Here is a 17,621-nt window from a genome sequence, read left to right as displayed (position 1 = left end):
TGGTCTGATCAGCCACAGCTGTGTACACCATACATTGACCCCAACATAGTGATATCATTTTGGTCCTCTTCAAGAACGAAGGACAACAACCAATCAACCATATTCCACACTCACTTTTTAGTTCTGTCCTTTTTGTCTCTCATAAACACACAGCCAGGCTCTCTAAAAGGAGTCTCTCCCCCCTCTCCCTTCCCAATTCCCCCTTCAAGCTGGACAGAGTTCCTAAAGGAAATGTAACATATTAGGACATAAAGGTGTCCATTGCCTTTGCTATTGGTTGCTTTTCTTTAATAAATGTTGAATCTCAAAGATGAATATATTTGCTAATAAGTGGGAACCAATGATCATACCATCTCTGCTCCTTCTCTATTTTATTTAAGAATGTAAATGCAGTTGTGTGTGTTTGGACAGGGGCGGAGGCGGTGGGTAGGGATGAAGGAAGAGTGGATTATGAGTAAATAATCATTATTTGTAGTCTGACCTGAGATCTGTAGCTCTTCACCATGGATATACACAGGAAAACGATCCTGAACTAAACCCCAGCATGGAGATGAAAAATTACCTGGTGATTAGCCATTTATCAAGCAGACAGTTGTTAAATGTGAAAGACTTGTGGAACACAGATACTTGCCTTGAGAAAATGTCCATGCTTCAGAGATACATAAATACTTAGGCCATAATGATCATTCCTTAACCCAAGGTCTCTGATACTAATGACATGACAGATCACAAGCCCACCTCTGTTGTAGCTCCATGCCTGAACAAACTCTCTATAGCTCCTGAAGCTTTTTTGGCCTGACATTTGATTGAGTTTGAACTTCCTGAGAGAAAGAAGCAAAGGGTAAAAGAAAATATAAAGAACAATTATGAAGTCCCAGTTGAGTCTTTCGTATGGTGCTAAACTGTTCAAAAGACATTAACAGGATGATGAGTTTTACATACTGCTTGGCCATGGAAGTATGATTCTCTGTGACTACATGGAAGGGTGACACTAGGAAGGATTCACATGTTATGTCTTTACCTTTCTTTCTCCAGAATCATGTGGCAGCTGCTACGCATTTGCTTCTATGGGTATGCTGGAGTCAAGAATTCGTATCCTAACCAATAATTCCCAGACACCAGTTTTAAGTCCCCAGCAGATCGTGTCTTGCAGCAAATATTCTCAAGGTAATAAAAACAATAATGGCTTACATCTATGTAGCATTTACAGACATCTGGCTTAATGAAAGTTGAGACAATGTAAGATGATAAAAGGCCAAGGATAATTGATCACTAAGACTTGTTGACTACTGCATGAACCACATTGGAAAGGGGCCCTTCCCTTTTGCTGTGGGCATCCTCGAGATGAACCAGAAATATTCCCACAAGCCACCATGAAGCTTAGCCTGAAAGCCACAGGCATGTTGTAATTTTAAAAAAAATCACTGATTTTAGAGCTTGAATGTGATACTTAATGGGAAAATAGTAACACGATAGTTTATATTTGTATGCTGTACAGTTTGCAAAGTACTTTACATACCCACTGAGAGACAAAATGATGACTTAGTCAGGGGAGAAGAGGATAATAGATTTAGAGCTAGAAGGGACCCAAAGGCTAACTAGTCCAACCCCTTAATCTTATAGATGAATAAAACAAAAAGCACTTATTAAGCACCTAGTATATACCAGGCCCTGTGCTAAATGCTAGGCATATAGATCTAAAAAGGAAAACAATTCCTGCCTTCCAGGGATTTATATCCTAGCAAGGAAAGGGTGTGTAGTACATACAGATATAACTATATCCTATATATATATATATATATTTTAAAATGAACACATATAGTTTGGGAGGAAATGCATTAACAGTTTGGAGGTATCAGGATAGACTTCATACTAAAGATGGTGATTGAACAGAAATTTTAAGGAAACTATGATTGAAACAGGAGGAAGCACATTCCAGGGATGGAAAATGGCCAGTGAAAAGACACTGAAAAAAGATGAAGTGCCATGTTTGAGGAAAGGGGAGTAAATGAAATTGGCAGAACCATAGAGTGCATAGAAGAGTTGATTTTATAAGGAGCAAAGATAGGAAGGGGTCTGTTTGCAAAGGATTATAAGTGTCAAATGGAAGAGTTTATAATTGGTTCTACCCTTAAAATGGAGGAAACATTAGAGATCATTGAGCAGTGGGGTGACCTGTTCAGAAATATGCCTTTGGAAAATCTCTTTGTCAACTGTGTGGAGGAAAAAATGGAGTGGAGAGAGATTCAAGGTGCAGAGACTGAATAGTAGGTTCTTGCAGTGGTCCATGGAAAATGAGAGAGGAACCACAAATTTAGAGAAGGGTAAAATTTATCCTGATTTTCAAAAAAATGGAATAGAGGAGAGGCTGCAAACCATATAAGTCAGTAGGGTTTACTTTGATTCCTGGGAAAATTCTAGAAAAGGAATTGGTGATCACAAAGACCCAGCATGGCTTCTTCAGGAATAAGTCATGTCATAACCTCATTTTTTTTTTTGAGAGAATTACTAAACTAGTAGATGAGGGAACATCTTTGAATATAGTCTACTGTGACATTTAAAATCTAGTGTGTGGTCACTTTATTTCTGTCCCAAGTACAAGGAAAACTAGCTAGGGTTTATTTATAAATTAGAAGCTTTAGCACCAAGTTTTGGCATTAAGCATTTATTAGTGAAAAAGAGAACACCTGGGTCAGAAAGTCAAGAAAAAGGCCTATCTAACCTAGAGTTCTCAAGTTCTCCCACCACCAGCTGTTTGAGCTGAAAGAGCAAGCTTCCTCTCAGTCCCAAGGATAGGCAATCCTTCCATACTGCTTCAAGCTAATTGGCTAGCATCACCCAAATCCATTGGTTCACTGGACTTGAGGGTGGTCCTATGTTGAGTTCAGAGTCCACAGGCTCTGAAAACACACCCTCTTCAGAGTCAGGCAGGTGTGGTTTCAATTGAATTAACTTTAAGTACATTAATCAGTAAAGTCAGTCAATCCAATCAAACCTAGATTTTAGCCAAGTTTTGGATAAAGTTTCTCATCTTATTCTCATGGAGAGATGAAGAAGTATGGATTAGGTGATGGTATAGTAAGAAGATTCATAATTAATTGGACAAACAGAATAATTGCTCATGGCAGATAGGTGAATCACTGGATAAAGTGTTGGGTCTGGGTCAGGCACCTAACTAGAATAGGCCTTCAGCATTTACTTGCTTCAGCATATACACTGCTTCCCAGTCATCCTGGGAAAGCCACTTAACCTCTATTTGCCTCAGTTTCTTCAACTATAAAATAAAAATAATAATAGCACCTACCTCCCAGAGTTATTGTGATGATCAAATGAGATAACAATTGTAAAGCAAAGCACAGTGCCCCCCACACAGTAAGGGTTAGATAAATATTTCCTGTTGTTATTATTATTATTATTGATTCAATGTCAATGTGACAAAAGGTCTCCAATAGAGTAGCTTAGGGATCTGTGCTTGGCCCTGTGCTGTTTAACCTTTTTTATCAGTAATTTGGATAAAGGCATAGATAATTTGCTCATCAGATTTATAGGTTTTATATAGCAGGAAGGGACACCTGGATGAGAAAGACAGGATTCAAAAAGATCTTGACATTTGAGACCATTGGACTGAATCGAAGAAAATAGAATTCCACAGGGATGAACATAAAGTCTTCCATCTGGGTACCAAAAGTCAGCTTCACAAGTACAAGGTGGCAGAGGCATGGATGGATAGACCTTTGTTTTGAAAAAAGATGTTGGTGTCTTTTGTGGACCATAAAGCATCAGTGAGTCCGCAGCAGGATGGGACAGCCAAGAAAGCCAGTGTGATCTCAGGCTGCATGAAGAGAAATTAATTGAGAAAGGAGGGAGAATGTGTGAGGGTTGGTAAGTATAAGTTACCAGGATCTGGATTGGATGATAAATTTGCAAAGAGAGAAGCTGAAAGAAGAGAAGGTGGCTAAGTAATGGCTGTTGAATGGAAGTCTGGAAATGACAATGAAGAGTGAGGATGATTCTGACTCTACCTCTAGGACAAGTGAGGAGGCTTTTGGTTCTACCTTTAGGAGAAATAGATGGTATAAAATGGTCCAACCAGTAAGGGAAAGGATTGCCAGGGCTGAATCATCATTTGAAAGGAACTAGTCCGCAGTGAGAGCAAGAGTTGGAAGGAGGGTGAAAGGAAAAGATCTGAAATGAAAGTGGATAGAGCACCAGCCTTGGATTCAGGAGGACCTGAGTTCGAATCTGCCCTCAGACCCTTGACACTTACTAGCTGTGTGACCCTGGGCAAGTCACTTAACCCCAATTGCCTCACCAAAAAAAAAATATAAAAAAAAATGAAATGAAATGAAAGGAAGTTTGCTAATTATAGAGCAGCATTTCCTGAAGGTACAGTGGAAGCCGCTGGCAGAGGTACAGCATAGACATGGAGGTAGAACATTGTTGGGGTAAAGTTGAATTAGATGGGGATGAGAGAGTGGACATCCCTTACTGATAAGAAGAGTTTGATCATTGGCAGTGAGAGACTTGGTATCAAAGGGATTGGGAATGTAAAACTATGGGAGTTTACCAACCATCAGGGAGTACAAGCAGAGTATCAGTAGATAGGAGCAGGTAAGCTAACAAAGGCAGGTGAATAGACTGTGCAAGGTCTGGGACCATCCTTATGATCCTCCACCTCAGGTCTTCCTCCATGGAGAATTTTCCCCATGCCACATAAGCAAGGAACTAATGTTCTGTTGTTATGGAAAGACCTTTTGGCTTGGAGGCAGGAGAACCTGAGTTTGAATCTCAGATCTAACAACATTAGCTGTGTGGCCATGTTAAATGCTTTGCAAACCTTAGACTGCTTTAAAATGTTGGTTGTTGCTCTAGTGTCTCATTTGATTTAATTTTTACTTGTTCACTGTGTACCCTGGGGCAAGCCATTTACCTTCGTTGGGCCTCATTTTTCTCATTTGTAAAATTAAGGAGTCAGATTAAATGACCTCTAAGGTCCCTTCAGGCACTAAATTCTATGTTTCCTTCATATGTCAAAATTTGTCTTCCCCAAATTTCGACTTGTAAGCACAAATTTGCTTTTAATTCTCCCCTTGGCTTTCCGAAAAGGTCAAACTTAGGTTATAAATACAAAGCCCCTTCAGGACTTGATGATGATAGAATGTTGCCCAACATAAAAAGTTCCCCAATTTCTAATGCTTCTGCTATGAACTCCAGCTTAACAGGGAGACAGTTCTGGGGAAATGACTAAACGTGCCAGGAATTCTTCCCCTCTTTTGTAAGAAATGTAGAGAAATTAAGTAATTCATGGGCAGCAGGAAGGAAGGAAGAATAGTGAGAAGGAAGGATCTTTTCAGTAGAGGAGAATAACTTAATGTGCTCTTTTTTCTACCCTCCTTAGGCTGTGATGGTGGCTTCCCATATCTCATCGGGGGAAAGTATGCTCAAGATTTTGGGCTGGTGGAGGAGGAATGCTTTCCCTATCAGGGCACTGATTCTCCATGTACCCCAAAGAACTGTCTTCGCTATTATACATCTGAGTACCACTATGTGGGTGGCTTCTATGGAGCCTCCAATGAAGCCCTGATGAAGCACGAGCTGATTAAGAATGGACCCATGGTCATAGCTTTTGAAGTATATGACGACTTCGTTCACTACAAGGGTGGGGTCTACCACCACACAGGCCTGAAGGACAATTTCAATCCCTTTGAATTGACCAATCATGCTGTTCTTCTCGTAGGTTATGGCACTGATGAAAAGACTAGAGAGGATTACTGGATAGTTAAAAATAGCTGGGGGCCCAATTGGGGTGAGAATGGCTACTTTAGAATCCGCCGAGGCACTGACGAATGTGCCGTTGAGAGCATACCTGTGGCTGCCACACCAATTCCCATATTGTGAGGCATTTCTTCATTTATCTCACTCCATCTGAATAGATTAACTCAGGAACAATTTCAGATTTCATGAAAGCTTTTTTTTGAAAGCTTCTGTGTAGAATGTGATGAATCATTTTCTCTTAAAAACCAAAGGTGACCACTAAGCTCTAGCACCACTTTGGGTGTGGGTCTCTATCAAAAGACCTTTTACCAAGAGCACTGTTAAATTATGTTTACAGGGTTATAGAGAACTGTGGAGAAATGAATGTTAATAGTCATTTGTAATTCAAAGAGATATTGTTAAAAAAAAAAAGTTGTGCCTTATGTTTGTAAAACCACCAGAATGTATAAAAATGGATTTTGTTGTATGAATCACAGGGGGAGTGATTGTGTTCATTAAAAGGGATTTTACTGCTTGACGAATATTCAAGTAAAACCTCAGGCATGTTATGGCTTATATATTTCAGAAAATTTTTATACATGGACTTTTAAAAAATTACTTATATGACAGAGAGAAGCTAAGGGACTCTTGTGTAATTCATTTTCACAATCAAAGCACTGGATTATTTACTGAGTCTGCATGATGAATGTCTGTCCTCTTTCTTTGCCCCTTCCTTCACAGTATTCAACAATGCCTAGAGTGATTTCAACCTGATTTGTTTTTCTTTGTGGGTCCAGAGGCTGGGACTGAAGGGAGTAGGGACATGTGGAAGAGGAATATAGGTGAATTTTGGTGACATATACTAAATGTTTAGAAGTAGCTGCCTTAAAGACTTATCTGGTGTAACACTGGCCAAGATAGGATGGCTGAAACAATGTGATTTTTAAAAGATAATGAAATCTAACTACTTGAAAGTGTCCATAATCAAAAGAAGATGCTGTTATCCATATTTTGGCATTAGAATGCCCCCACCCCCAGGGGGTGTGGGAGTGGAAACTATCCTTCTCTTCTTCCTCCTCAAACCCCCTCCCAACTGCCAGAGCAAATTCTTTATAAGCACTCAGGGTGAGGGACATAGCTAGGAGTAGAAAGATTAATAGCATTAGCTACCCTAGAAGTTTCACTCTTTTAATGACTCTAGAAAGAACAACAAGCAAATTAATGAATTGGTCTTTTTTTTAATGCTTAGTGTGTTGTTTCAGCTTTATGCTTCTAGCTCTTAACATAGTATATATCATTTTCAGTAGGTAATTAACAAACTTTTGAACAGAATTATATCCTGAAGTTGACATAATAATTAATCCCATCATTTTGTCTGGAAAGTTCTGACTAATCTTGATTCCCTGGTATGTATAAGAGAAAATGTATGAAATTCAGATAGTGAATGGCATTTTCATTTGTTAATAGTTACTGATGGTCAATTACATACATATATACACACATATGTATAATACAGATTTGAAATCCAAACACAAATAGTAAATCTGCTCATTATTTTCTCTAGAAGGTCATTAGCCAGCCACATACAATCTCCATCAAACCACTTTATAAAACTTCTATAATGGGGCAGCTAGGTGGCACAATGGATAAAGCACTGGCCTTGGTTCGGGAGGACCGGAGTTCAAATCCGGCCTCAGATACTTGACACTAGCTGTGTGACCCTGGACAAGTCACTTAATCCTTATTGTCCCCACAAAAAAAGGAAAAAAAAGATTTCTATATTACTTCCCTGCGTCATTGTAGGTACCACCTGAGTAATGACTACTAGCTTTGTTTCTTAGGAATACAGGGAAGACTGAATAAATTATGTTATTAGAAAAGGGCTTACATCTATAAAGTTTAAATCCCACAGTCACCTGGGAAGATTCAGTATATAGAAGTCCCTCAAATGAAGTGGAAGTCTATGGTGATATCACTGCTCAGAGAGGATACTGTTGTGAAGCATGCTTGTTTAATGAGGGAATTTAGTATGCCATTTTTATATCTGTTCCTTCATTTCAATTTTATTCAATGGGGAAAAAAAAACACAACAATTTGGCCTTGCTCTCACCTAAGCAGAATTCATTAGATTGTGGCTTTCATCCCTCAAGTTGGACTATGTAATACTTAATGCCAACACAAAAATAGAGAGCTACTAGATGGAAGATAACACCTAAAAGAATAGAGAAGAACACCTCAGGCATGGAGAAGGTAACCAAGGCAAGGGCATTTCCAGGGGAGGAAAAAAAAAACTCATGTATAAAGCCACAGAAGAATTTAGGTTACAAGGGTCAGGAAAAGAAAGAACTAGGGTAAATTATCTCATCAAACTGCCCAAATCTATATACACAACCATTTGCAGAATCTTACAAGATCATCTATTCCAAGTGAACTGAAATCTTTGCATCATCCATGTCTTACAACTGATCATCCCATCAATAAATTGTAAGTTCCTTGAGGGCAGGGACTGTCTTTTACCTTTTTTTGTATCTTCAATGCTTATCATCATCCCTGCCACATCTCAGATGCTTAATAATGCTTGTTGACTGTCTTCCAGCCTACACTTGGGAAATCTTTAGGGATTGGGAATCCACCACTTCTGGAGACAGTTTATTCCACTTTGGGACAATTCTAATTGTCTTTTTTTTTTAATTATTTGTTTTGTTAAATATGTCTTCATTATATTTTAAACTTTTTTAACATATATTTTTTAAAATTTTGAGTTCCAAATTTTCTCCCTCCCATCCAGATAAGCAATATGATGATTATACATGTGAAGTCTCGTAAAATATATCTGTATACTGACCATGTTGCAAACAAACCAAAAAAAACAAAAACAAACCATAAATACACAAACAAACCCAAGAAAAATATAAGTGAAAAAGTATGCTAGGGGCAGCTAGGTGGTGCAGTGGATAAAGCACCGGCCCTAGATTCAGGAGGACCTGAGTTCAAATACAGCCTCAGACACTTGACGCTTACTAGTTGTGTGACCCTGGGCAAGTCACTTAACCCTCATTGCCCCACCCCCCGCAAAAAAAAAAAGTATGCTAAATTCTGCAGAGTTTAGTTGTCTTTCTGGAGGCAGAGAGCATTTTCATCATAGGTCCTTTGGAATTATCTTGAATCATTGTCTTGACCAGAGTAAAGTTTTTCACGGTTGATGAGTATTACAATATTACTGTTACTCTGTACAATGTTCACCTGGCTCTGATCACTTCACTTAATATTAGTTAATATAAGATTTTTCAGGTTTTTCCTAAAACCATTCTGCTCATTATTTCTTATCCAACTGTAATTATATACCATAACTTGTTCAGCCATTCCCCAGTTGATGGGCATCCCCCCACCAATTTCCAGTTCTTTGCCACCATAAAAAGCTACTATAAATCTTTTTGTACATAGAAGGTCTTTTCCCCTTTTCTTTGATTTGTGGTATACATACCTAGTACTGGCATTGCTGAGTCAAAGATAATGTAGTTTTATAACTCTGATTATTGTTTGAAATTGTTTTCCAGAATGGTTGGACCAGTTCACAACTCTCATTAGTGGCTCAATTTTCCTATATCCCCTCCAGCATTGGTCATTTCCCTTTTCTGTCATGTTGGCCAGATCTGATAGGTATGAGGTGGCACATTAAAGTTGTTTTAATTTGTATTTCTCTAGTAAATGGTGATTTAGAGCATTCTTATGGGACTATAGCTTTGATGTCTTCTGAAATTTTCCTATTCATGTCCTCTGACCACTTATAAATTGGGGAATGGCTCATTATTTTTAAATAAATCTAGCTTAGATCTATGAGAAAATTATTAATAATAGAGTGTTTGGGGGACTCAGAGACACCCCCTCCCCCCACACACACACACACAAGAATTCTGGCTGGTTTTGTAGAACCAGCCCAGCTTCAGGAGAATTTCAAAGGAAATATAGATCAACCTTCCAGACTAACTAAAGGAAGTTAACTAACCTAAGATCACCCTCAAGTCATGTCAATCAGTGGACTTGAATGTTACCAGCCAATTAGCTTGAAGCAAGGTGAAGTGACCCACCTCTACCTGAGACAGGTTAAAAACCCTTGAGAGGGGTCTCTCTCACTCTTTTTTGCATGCTCTTGCCTCTCCTACACTACCTTCTGGGTCTTGCTCTCTATCCTAAGTATGTAGGGCTTCTAACCATGTGCTCTCACTTTCTCTAACATTTAGTATGTTTTAATAAATGCTTAATGCCCCAAACTGGTGCAGTAGCCTCTAATTTCTAAGTAACAATATATGAAAAACCAGAACTAATTTTCCCTAACACTTGGGACATGGATAGAGCACCCCATAAATTTTTAATTGCCACAAATCCATAAATATTTGAGAAATGAATCCTTTATCAGAGAAACTTGTAAAATTCCCCCCCAGTTTCCTGCTTTCCTTTTAATTTTACTGCATTAGTTTTCTTTGTGCAAATTCTTTGATTTCAAGTAATCCAAATGATGCATTTTGTTTCCTGTGATCCTCTATCTCTTTTTTGGTCACATTAACTCTTCCCTTATCCATAGATCTGATGGATACATTTTTTCCATGTTCCCCTAATTTATTTATGATATCATCCTTGATGTCTGAATCATTTATCTCTTTTGACCTATCTTGTGAGATATTGGTCTTTGCCTAATTTCTGCTAAACTGCTTTCCATTCTTCCCAGCAATTTTTGTGAAATGGTGAGTGCTTGTCCCCAAAGCATGGATCTTTGTGTTTGTCAAACACTAGATTTCTATGGTCATTTACTACTGTGTATAAAGTGCCTACTCTACCACTTTCTTTTTTAGCCAGTACCAGATTGTTTTGATGATTACTGCTTTGTAATATAGTTTGAAATATGCTATTATTAGGTCCCTTCCATCACATTTTTTTTTCATTGGTCCTGTTGACATTCTTGTTTTCCCAGATGAATTTTTTTTCTAACTTTAATTCTTTGATAGTTTGCCATAGGCACTGAATTAGTATTTATTATATTGGCTTGGCTTACTCATGAGCAATTAATATTTCTCCAGTTGTTTAGATCTGACTTTATTTCTATGAAAAGTGTTTTGTAATTGTGTTCATATATTTCCTGGGTTTGTCTTGACAGGTAGACTCCCAAGTATTTTATATTGTCTGGGGTTATTTTAAATGGAATTTCTCTTAATACCTCTTCTAGCTGGGTTTGTTGGTAGTATATAGAAGTGCTAACTATTTACATGGGTTTATTTTCTATCGTGCAACTTTGTTAAAGTTGTTAATTGTTTTGACTATTATTTTTTAGATGATTCCCTAGGATTCTCTAAATATACTGTAATAATTGGAATGATGCCACCTACTGGAGACTTACTATAGGAAAGCTTCACCATGAGGAAAATGCCTCAGAGGGCAAGGCTATGTGGCTTTTCCTTGGCGTCAGGAAGTGACGTTTACTCATGGGTACTGTCTATCAAGGCTACCAGCCAATCAACTTGAGGAGCCTCCTATTTTCTGGGAGGAGACAGGAAGGAGGAAAAAGGGCCTGCACAGAGAGCTCTCTCTCTTTTGGGTTCCTGACTTGGTGGTGGTGGTGGCAGAGGACTTCACAGGAAATTTGAGGAAAGATAGGAATGCCAGGCTGTTGGAATTCTGTTCTCAATCTTTCTCTTTCTATTTTTCAATAAACCCTTAAAAAACCTAAACTCGTTTTATCAGTGATTTTAGTCAGTTTCCCCCAAAACTGGGGGAACAGATTAGAATCCACATTTAGAATCTTAAATTACACAATACCATCATATCATCTGCAAAGAATAATAATTTTCTCAGTGCCTATTTTTTTTATTACTTCAATTTTTTTTTCTTGTCTTATTGCTATAGCTGACATTTTTGATACCATATTGAATAATATTGGTGATAATGGACATACCTGATTCCCACGGATCTTCTTGGGAAGGCTTCAAGTTTATCTTCATTACGGATTATGCTTGTTCTTGTCTTTAGGTAGATATTACTTATCATTTTAGTAAAGACTCCATTTATTCCTTTACTTTCTAGTAATTTCAATAGGAATGGGTGCTGGATTTTGTCAAAAGCTCTTTTGGCATCTATAAGATCATGTGTTTTTTGTTGGTTTTCTTATTGATATTGATATTTTGTCAGTTATGCTGATAGTTTTCCTCATGTGGAACCAACCTTGCATTCCTGGTACAAATCTTATTAGTGTATGATCTTTGTGATAGTTCAAGTTGTTTGAAAAGTTTTCTTTAAAATGAGCCATTCCTTACATTGAACTCCCACTCCCAATTCTGTCCTAGGCTATGTAGAACAAGTTTGTTTCCTCTACATAAGTTTATTCAAAAAGTTTAGGAACATTAGCCCTGACTTGAGCTAATCTGAATAAAGAAGCCTTGTACCCTAGTGCTGAACTAGTTTGGCTCCCTTTAAAGTTGTCAAAGGAATACTCTCCGATAGCTTATGTTATATAGGGGATAGGAGTGGGTGGGAAGGGAATATGCATTTTATAGTGCCTACTATGTGCCAGATACCATGCTAAGCACTTTACAAATATTATCATATTTGATCCCCACAACTCTGTAAGGTAAATGGATGTAAAGAGGTGAAGTAACTTCCCCAAGACCATAAAGCTAGTAAGTGTCTGAGGCTGGACTTGAACTCAGATCTTCCTGACTACAGGCCCAGAACTCTATCCACTGCATCTTTGAGCTGCCTAGCATCTTCTGGGTTTATTTTGTTGTTCTGCTTAAGTTAAGTCAAATTGATATTTGTGCTATTATAAGTGCCCTTTCAAAGTGAGAACCACAATCATTTCTTGACATCATGATGGACTGATAATATAGAAATCCCCCAACTACCTGGTGACTTAATAGTGGAAAGAAAGGAGAAATTAAAAAAAAAAACCCTCTGTAAAGTGGGTAGTCTTATCCACTGTTGCAACAACTATTTGTTGTTCTTGGATTAGAGATACCTGCAGTCTTGCCTAAATGGTTACCTCAACCCTACAGTTTTTTCTAAAATAGCTTCTTTCACAACTTTGAAAATATTTGGTTACTTCCCTCTGGCTCCTATCCTTGAAAGGGAATGTTTCCTCATGCCAATAATGATAATAAACTCTCAGCTGCATGGCAAAAATTCCCCCGGAAGTCCCATTTTTATACCTTAAATGATTTTCTTTTTCTCTACCCCTACATCTACTGTGAAAAGTGATACTTATCTAACTAATACTGTTGATTGATTGTAATCTGAGTAGGCCAGAAAACTTGTAAAAATCTCTTATCTGTATTCTAGGAAGCTGAAGCTGCTGTCATCAGTTTCTTTGGCATGAGAATACATTTCTTTGCTTTCAGTTTGGCCTCCTATCCTTCATTCACTTGATTTGTTGGCCATACTGATGGCCATACCTAAGGCTATCTCTTGAACTTTTGGTGCTTTATCTCTGTCTCTGTCTCTGTCTCTCTCTCTCTGTCCCTGTCTCTGTCTCCCTCTGTCTCTCTGTCTCTCTCTGTCTCTGTCTCTCTCTCTTATCTCTTCTCTCATTATTATTGTTGGTAAAAAGTTTGTTATAAAAATCTCTGCAGATCTTTTTTCATTTTTCTTCTGTTTGTTGTACTACTCATCCTTAATTGCCTTCAGGTTAATTTTGTTTAGTTAAGTTTATCACTAATATTTATTTAAACTAGAATTATTAACCTGGGGTTCATGAACTTTTTAAAAAATATGTTGATAATGGCATTTCAATTTTATTTTTTCCTTTACAATGCTATATATTTTATGCATCTGAAACTATTATTCTGAGAAGGGAGTACATGGGTTTTACAAGATTGTCAAATGGGTCCGCAAAAAAAAAAAAAAAAAGGTTAAGATCTCCTGATGTAAACTGATTTTACTTCCTATTGCTTCTTTTTGATTTATGAGGAAGTACTACTCATAGCATGTCTTTATCATTGATGTTTTCTTTTGTTTATTCATTTCCCCAGCCTCACTTCTCAAATTGGGAGTTTCATGTGAGAACCAAGTTCTCTACACTTCTGAAAGGAACAGTAGGGTTTTGTTTGGTTCTGATCTGAATTATCTGCAGTCTTGCCACTGCTGCTTCTGTGTACTGAGTACTGTGGGTTTTCAAGTATCTCAGGCTAACACACTGTACCAGTTCAGTCTGATCCAGGGCTGACACTTCACCTTTGGTCCACTGTTTGGGGTATAGGCTCCCATTGTTCCTGATTTGCTGCCATTCTATTTGCTAGAAGACTCACATGTGCTGCATTCGTGGGATATGTTACTGTGGCATGACCCTTTCCCTAGGGCCTATAAGCATTTGTCTGTCTCTTTCTGCAGACCTTGGACTTCCTTGGACTTCTTGATTATTAATGGGTCTGTTACTTTTTTCAGACTTCCTGGTGTAGCTGTATGAGAAAGATGGACTATTTGACTCCCATATACTCTGTCATTTTGAAGAGGTATACTTAGCCTGGGTTTTCAAAGAGTATTCCAGATTACAAGATTTCATAAGTTAGGTCTTAAATTCTGTACTCCGGTTTAGGCTGTCTCTTTTTTCTCCAATTTCTCAGCAATCTTGGTTTTAGTCTCTTAACACTATCCTTCTACTCATCCAGGTTCACAGCTTCCAAGTTAGCCTCAGCTCTTCATTGTCATAGTCATCCATTAGCCTTCTTCCTAAAATTCTACAAAATAGTTTACATTCCATGTGTTGCCCGTGGCTATTATCTCTCTATGTGTAAATAAAAGTGTTTCCTGACTAAGATAACGTCTTAGGCTCTTTCAGAATCCTTATTATAGAAAGTGATTCACATCAGTCAAGATAATGAAATTTTATGTCTACTATTCATTTTTTTATTTTTGTTATTGATAGCATTTAAATGAGCTAGGATTTAGTTGTGGAGGCTATGTGACGTATCTTTATAGTTACATTATTTTTCTTTCATCTTTAAAGATATCCTGATCTTTGTTCTAAGAAGTCTCCATGACTACACACAGAACACTGATTCAGAGATGACTCCCACATTAAGGATGAGCTTTGTTATAAACAATCACTTTCATTTGTTTTGGGTTATGTGGTATTATCCACTTTTGTGGTATTATCTACTAGCTCCTGGGATGCCTTCCTCCCCATCCTTAAAAACTCTCACTTGAGAAATTGCTACAGAACCTCTCCTTTCTTTGCCAAACTCCAATAAAAAGCTGTTTACATTAATTACCTACAAGTCCTTCCCTCTTACCCATTCCTCAGTCACTTTCTTTTTTTTGTTGTTTTTTTTTTTTTTTAGTGAGGCAATTGGGGTTAAGTGACTTGCCCAGGGTCACACAGCTAGTAAGTGTTAAGTGTCTGAGGCCAGATTTGAACTCAGGTACTCCTGACTCCAGGGCCGGTACTCTATCCACTGCACCATCTAGCTGCCCCCGCTCAGTCACTTTCAATCTGGTTCCCTACCTCATCCCTCAATATAAATGCTTTCTCCAAAGTAACCAATGAGCCCATAATTAACAGATTTGCTGGTGATTCCCCAATTCTCATCACCTTTTTGGTTTGGTTTGGTTTTTAACTTCTTTGCATCAATTGACACTATTGAGTGGTCTCCCTCCCCTTCCTGGACAGTCCTCGCTGGGTGGCTGTGACACTATTTTCTTTTGATTCTCCTTCTATCCATCTGATTCAGAGGCCTTTACTAGATGATCTATAAATATCGCACTGTAAATATATATGTGTATATACATAATATTGTAAATATTGTATTTATACACATATATGTAATATGTAATATTATATATACACATATATGTAAAGTTCATGTCACACAATCATGACAAATATATATGTATATATGTGTATATATGTTTATGAAAGTTTGCGGTCATATTGTATAAAGATTACTGAATTTGAAATCAAAAGATCTGAGGCCAAGTTCTAACTCTGTATCTTGGGCAAGTCACTTCAAGTTGAAGCTACGTAAGGGCAGCTAGGTGGTGCATTTGATAAAGCACTGGGCCTGGATTCAGGAGGACCTGAGTTCAACCCTGGCCTCAGACACTAGACACTTACTAGCTGTGTGACTCTGGGCAAGTCACTTAACCCTTATTGCCCTGCAAAAAAAAAAAAATTTAAGTTGAAGCTACATATTATAATGGAGGACTCTATTTTTGGGGGGGCAGGGCAATGAGGGTTAAGTGACTTTCCCAGGGTCACACAGCTAGTAAGTGTCAAGTGTCTGAGACCATATTTGAATTCTAGTCCTCCTGAATCCATGGCCAGTGCTTTATCCACTGTGCCACCTAGCTGCCCCAGGACTCTATTTTTAATCCAGAGGATGTGGGTTTGAATCCTGGATTTGCTATTTGTAATCTATATATCTGTTAGAAAGTCACTTAACCTTTTTGGTCCATGGTTTCCTAATCTGTAAAACGAGAAGGTTGGACTAGATGGCCCCTGTGGTTCTTATCAGGCATCTAGGTGGCATAGTAGAAAGAGTGCTGGGCCTGGAGTCAGGAAGACTAATCTTTTTGAGTTTAAATCTAGACTGATATACTTACTAGCTGTGTGACCCTAGGCAAGTCACTTAACCCTGTTTACCTCAGTTTCCTCATCTGTAAAATGAGCTGGAGAAGGAAATAGTGAATAGTTTTCTCTTCCAAGAAAGCCTCAATTGGGGTCATGAAGAATTGAACACAACCAAAAAAGGATTCAGCAACCACATGGGCCCTATCAACTCTAAACCTCTGGTCCTAAATGTTGTGTATGAGGCACTGACTGTACCAGGCATCTTTCTTACCTGCAAAGAGAGCACGGTGATTCTTGCGTTACCTCCCTCATTGGGTTGTTGTTAGGTAAATGCTTTTTAAATTATGGGGTGTAACTGAAATGTGAGCAGCAATTATTCAAAGTTCTCCAGAAATGCTATTAAATAGCTTTTGAAATCTATTATTATGGCTCCTTATAGAAACACAGGCCTTGGTCCAGACCACTGTGTTCAGGAAGATGACCTAAAATAACGTCTTGGCTTTCTTATGAGAATGGTCCATTTGTAGAAAGAGCACTGCATTTAGAGACATGGAAGCTTGGTCTGAATGCCAAGTCTTCTACTTACTAGCTGTGGGATCTGTAGCCATGGTAAGTCACTACCTTTGGGGGGCCTGATTTTCCTCATCTTTCAGCAGTAAATTCTAAAAAAGCTATCAGATTATCAAGGATCAGTTTACCCAGAAGTGTCCCAGTCAGTGTCAGAATGAGTCTGTAACTTCCAACTGTTAAGAACCACATGGAGAGTGGAAGCAAACAGTTTTTCTGAATGAGTAAAAGAGAATACGAGATCAATCTTGCGGTATTTTATCCCATTGTAAAGGCAGATGTGGGCAGAGGGGAAAAAAATGTTTGTTAGCTCTGAACTATGAAACTTCACCACTAAATAATGATGAGCAAAGATAAGTGAGTGTCTTATTCACTCATCAAAAATACTCCTAGAACATTTGTCATGCATGTCTTTGGTTTGGGGAGAGTTCTAAGTGATAGATAATGAAATGATTCAATTAGAGATATACCATCAACAAAGACAGAGGGAAGCCTCACCTGCAATCTTTAAGGATTTAAGGAAACTGCTCTGCAGCTTCTGAATGAGTAAATAAGTAGTGCCTCTCTACCATCCTAATGACATGAAAGCAAACAGCTGCTATACAATGGTAGTGGAAGTTAGAAAAATGAAATGTCTTACCATCATCATCATCAACTAATGATAATAATAACTGACATTTATATGGCACTTATGTGCTAAGTGCTTTACACATATTTCATTTGATCATCACAGCCATGAGAGGGAGGT

General features: G+C 38.1%; 1 protein-coding gene across 1 annotated transcript in view; it reads left to right on the top strand.

The window, feature by feature from the left end:
* The window catches only part of CTSC (cathepsin C), a 48,034-nt gene extending 41,511 nt beyond the window's left edge, over positions 1 to 6,523 (top strand). Inside the window, exons 6-7 of the mRNA XM_043995489.1 lie at positions 1,036 to 1,167; positions 5,399 to 6,523. Of these exons, the coding sequence (XP_043851424.1) occupies positions 1,036 to 1,167; positions 5,399 to 5,898 (632 nt within the window). The 3' untranslated portion in view covers positions 5,899 to 6,523. The remainder of the gene's footprint in view (positions 1 to 1,035; positions 1,168 to 5,398) is intronic.
* Positions 6,524 to 17,621: the final 11,098 nt, after the last annotated feature.

This window comes from Dromiciops gliroides, chromosome 3, assembly GCF_019393635.1.
Source record: "Dromiciops gliroides isolate mDroGli1 chromosome 3, mDroGli1.pri, whole genome shotgun sequence".
Classification (NCBI taxonomy): Eukaryota; Metazoa; Chordata; class Mammalia; order Microbiotheria; family Microbiotheriidae; genus Dromiciops; species Dromiciops gliroides.
Note: the sequence above shows the minus strand (reverse complement) of the source record. Positions and strands in the feature narration are given on the sequence as shown.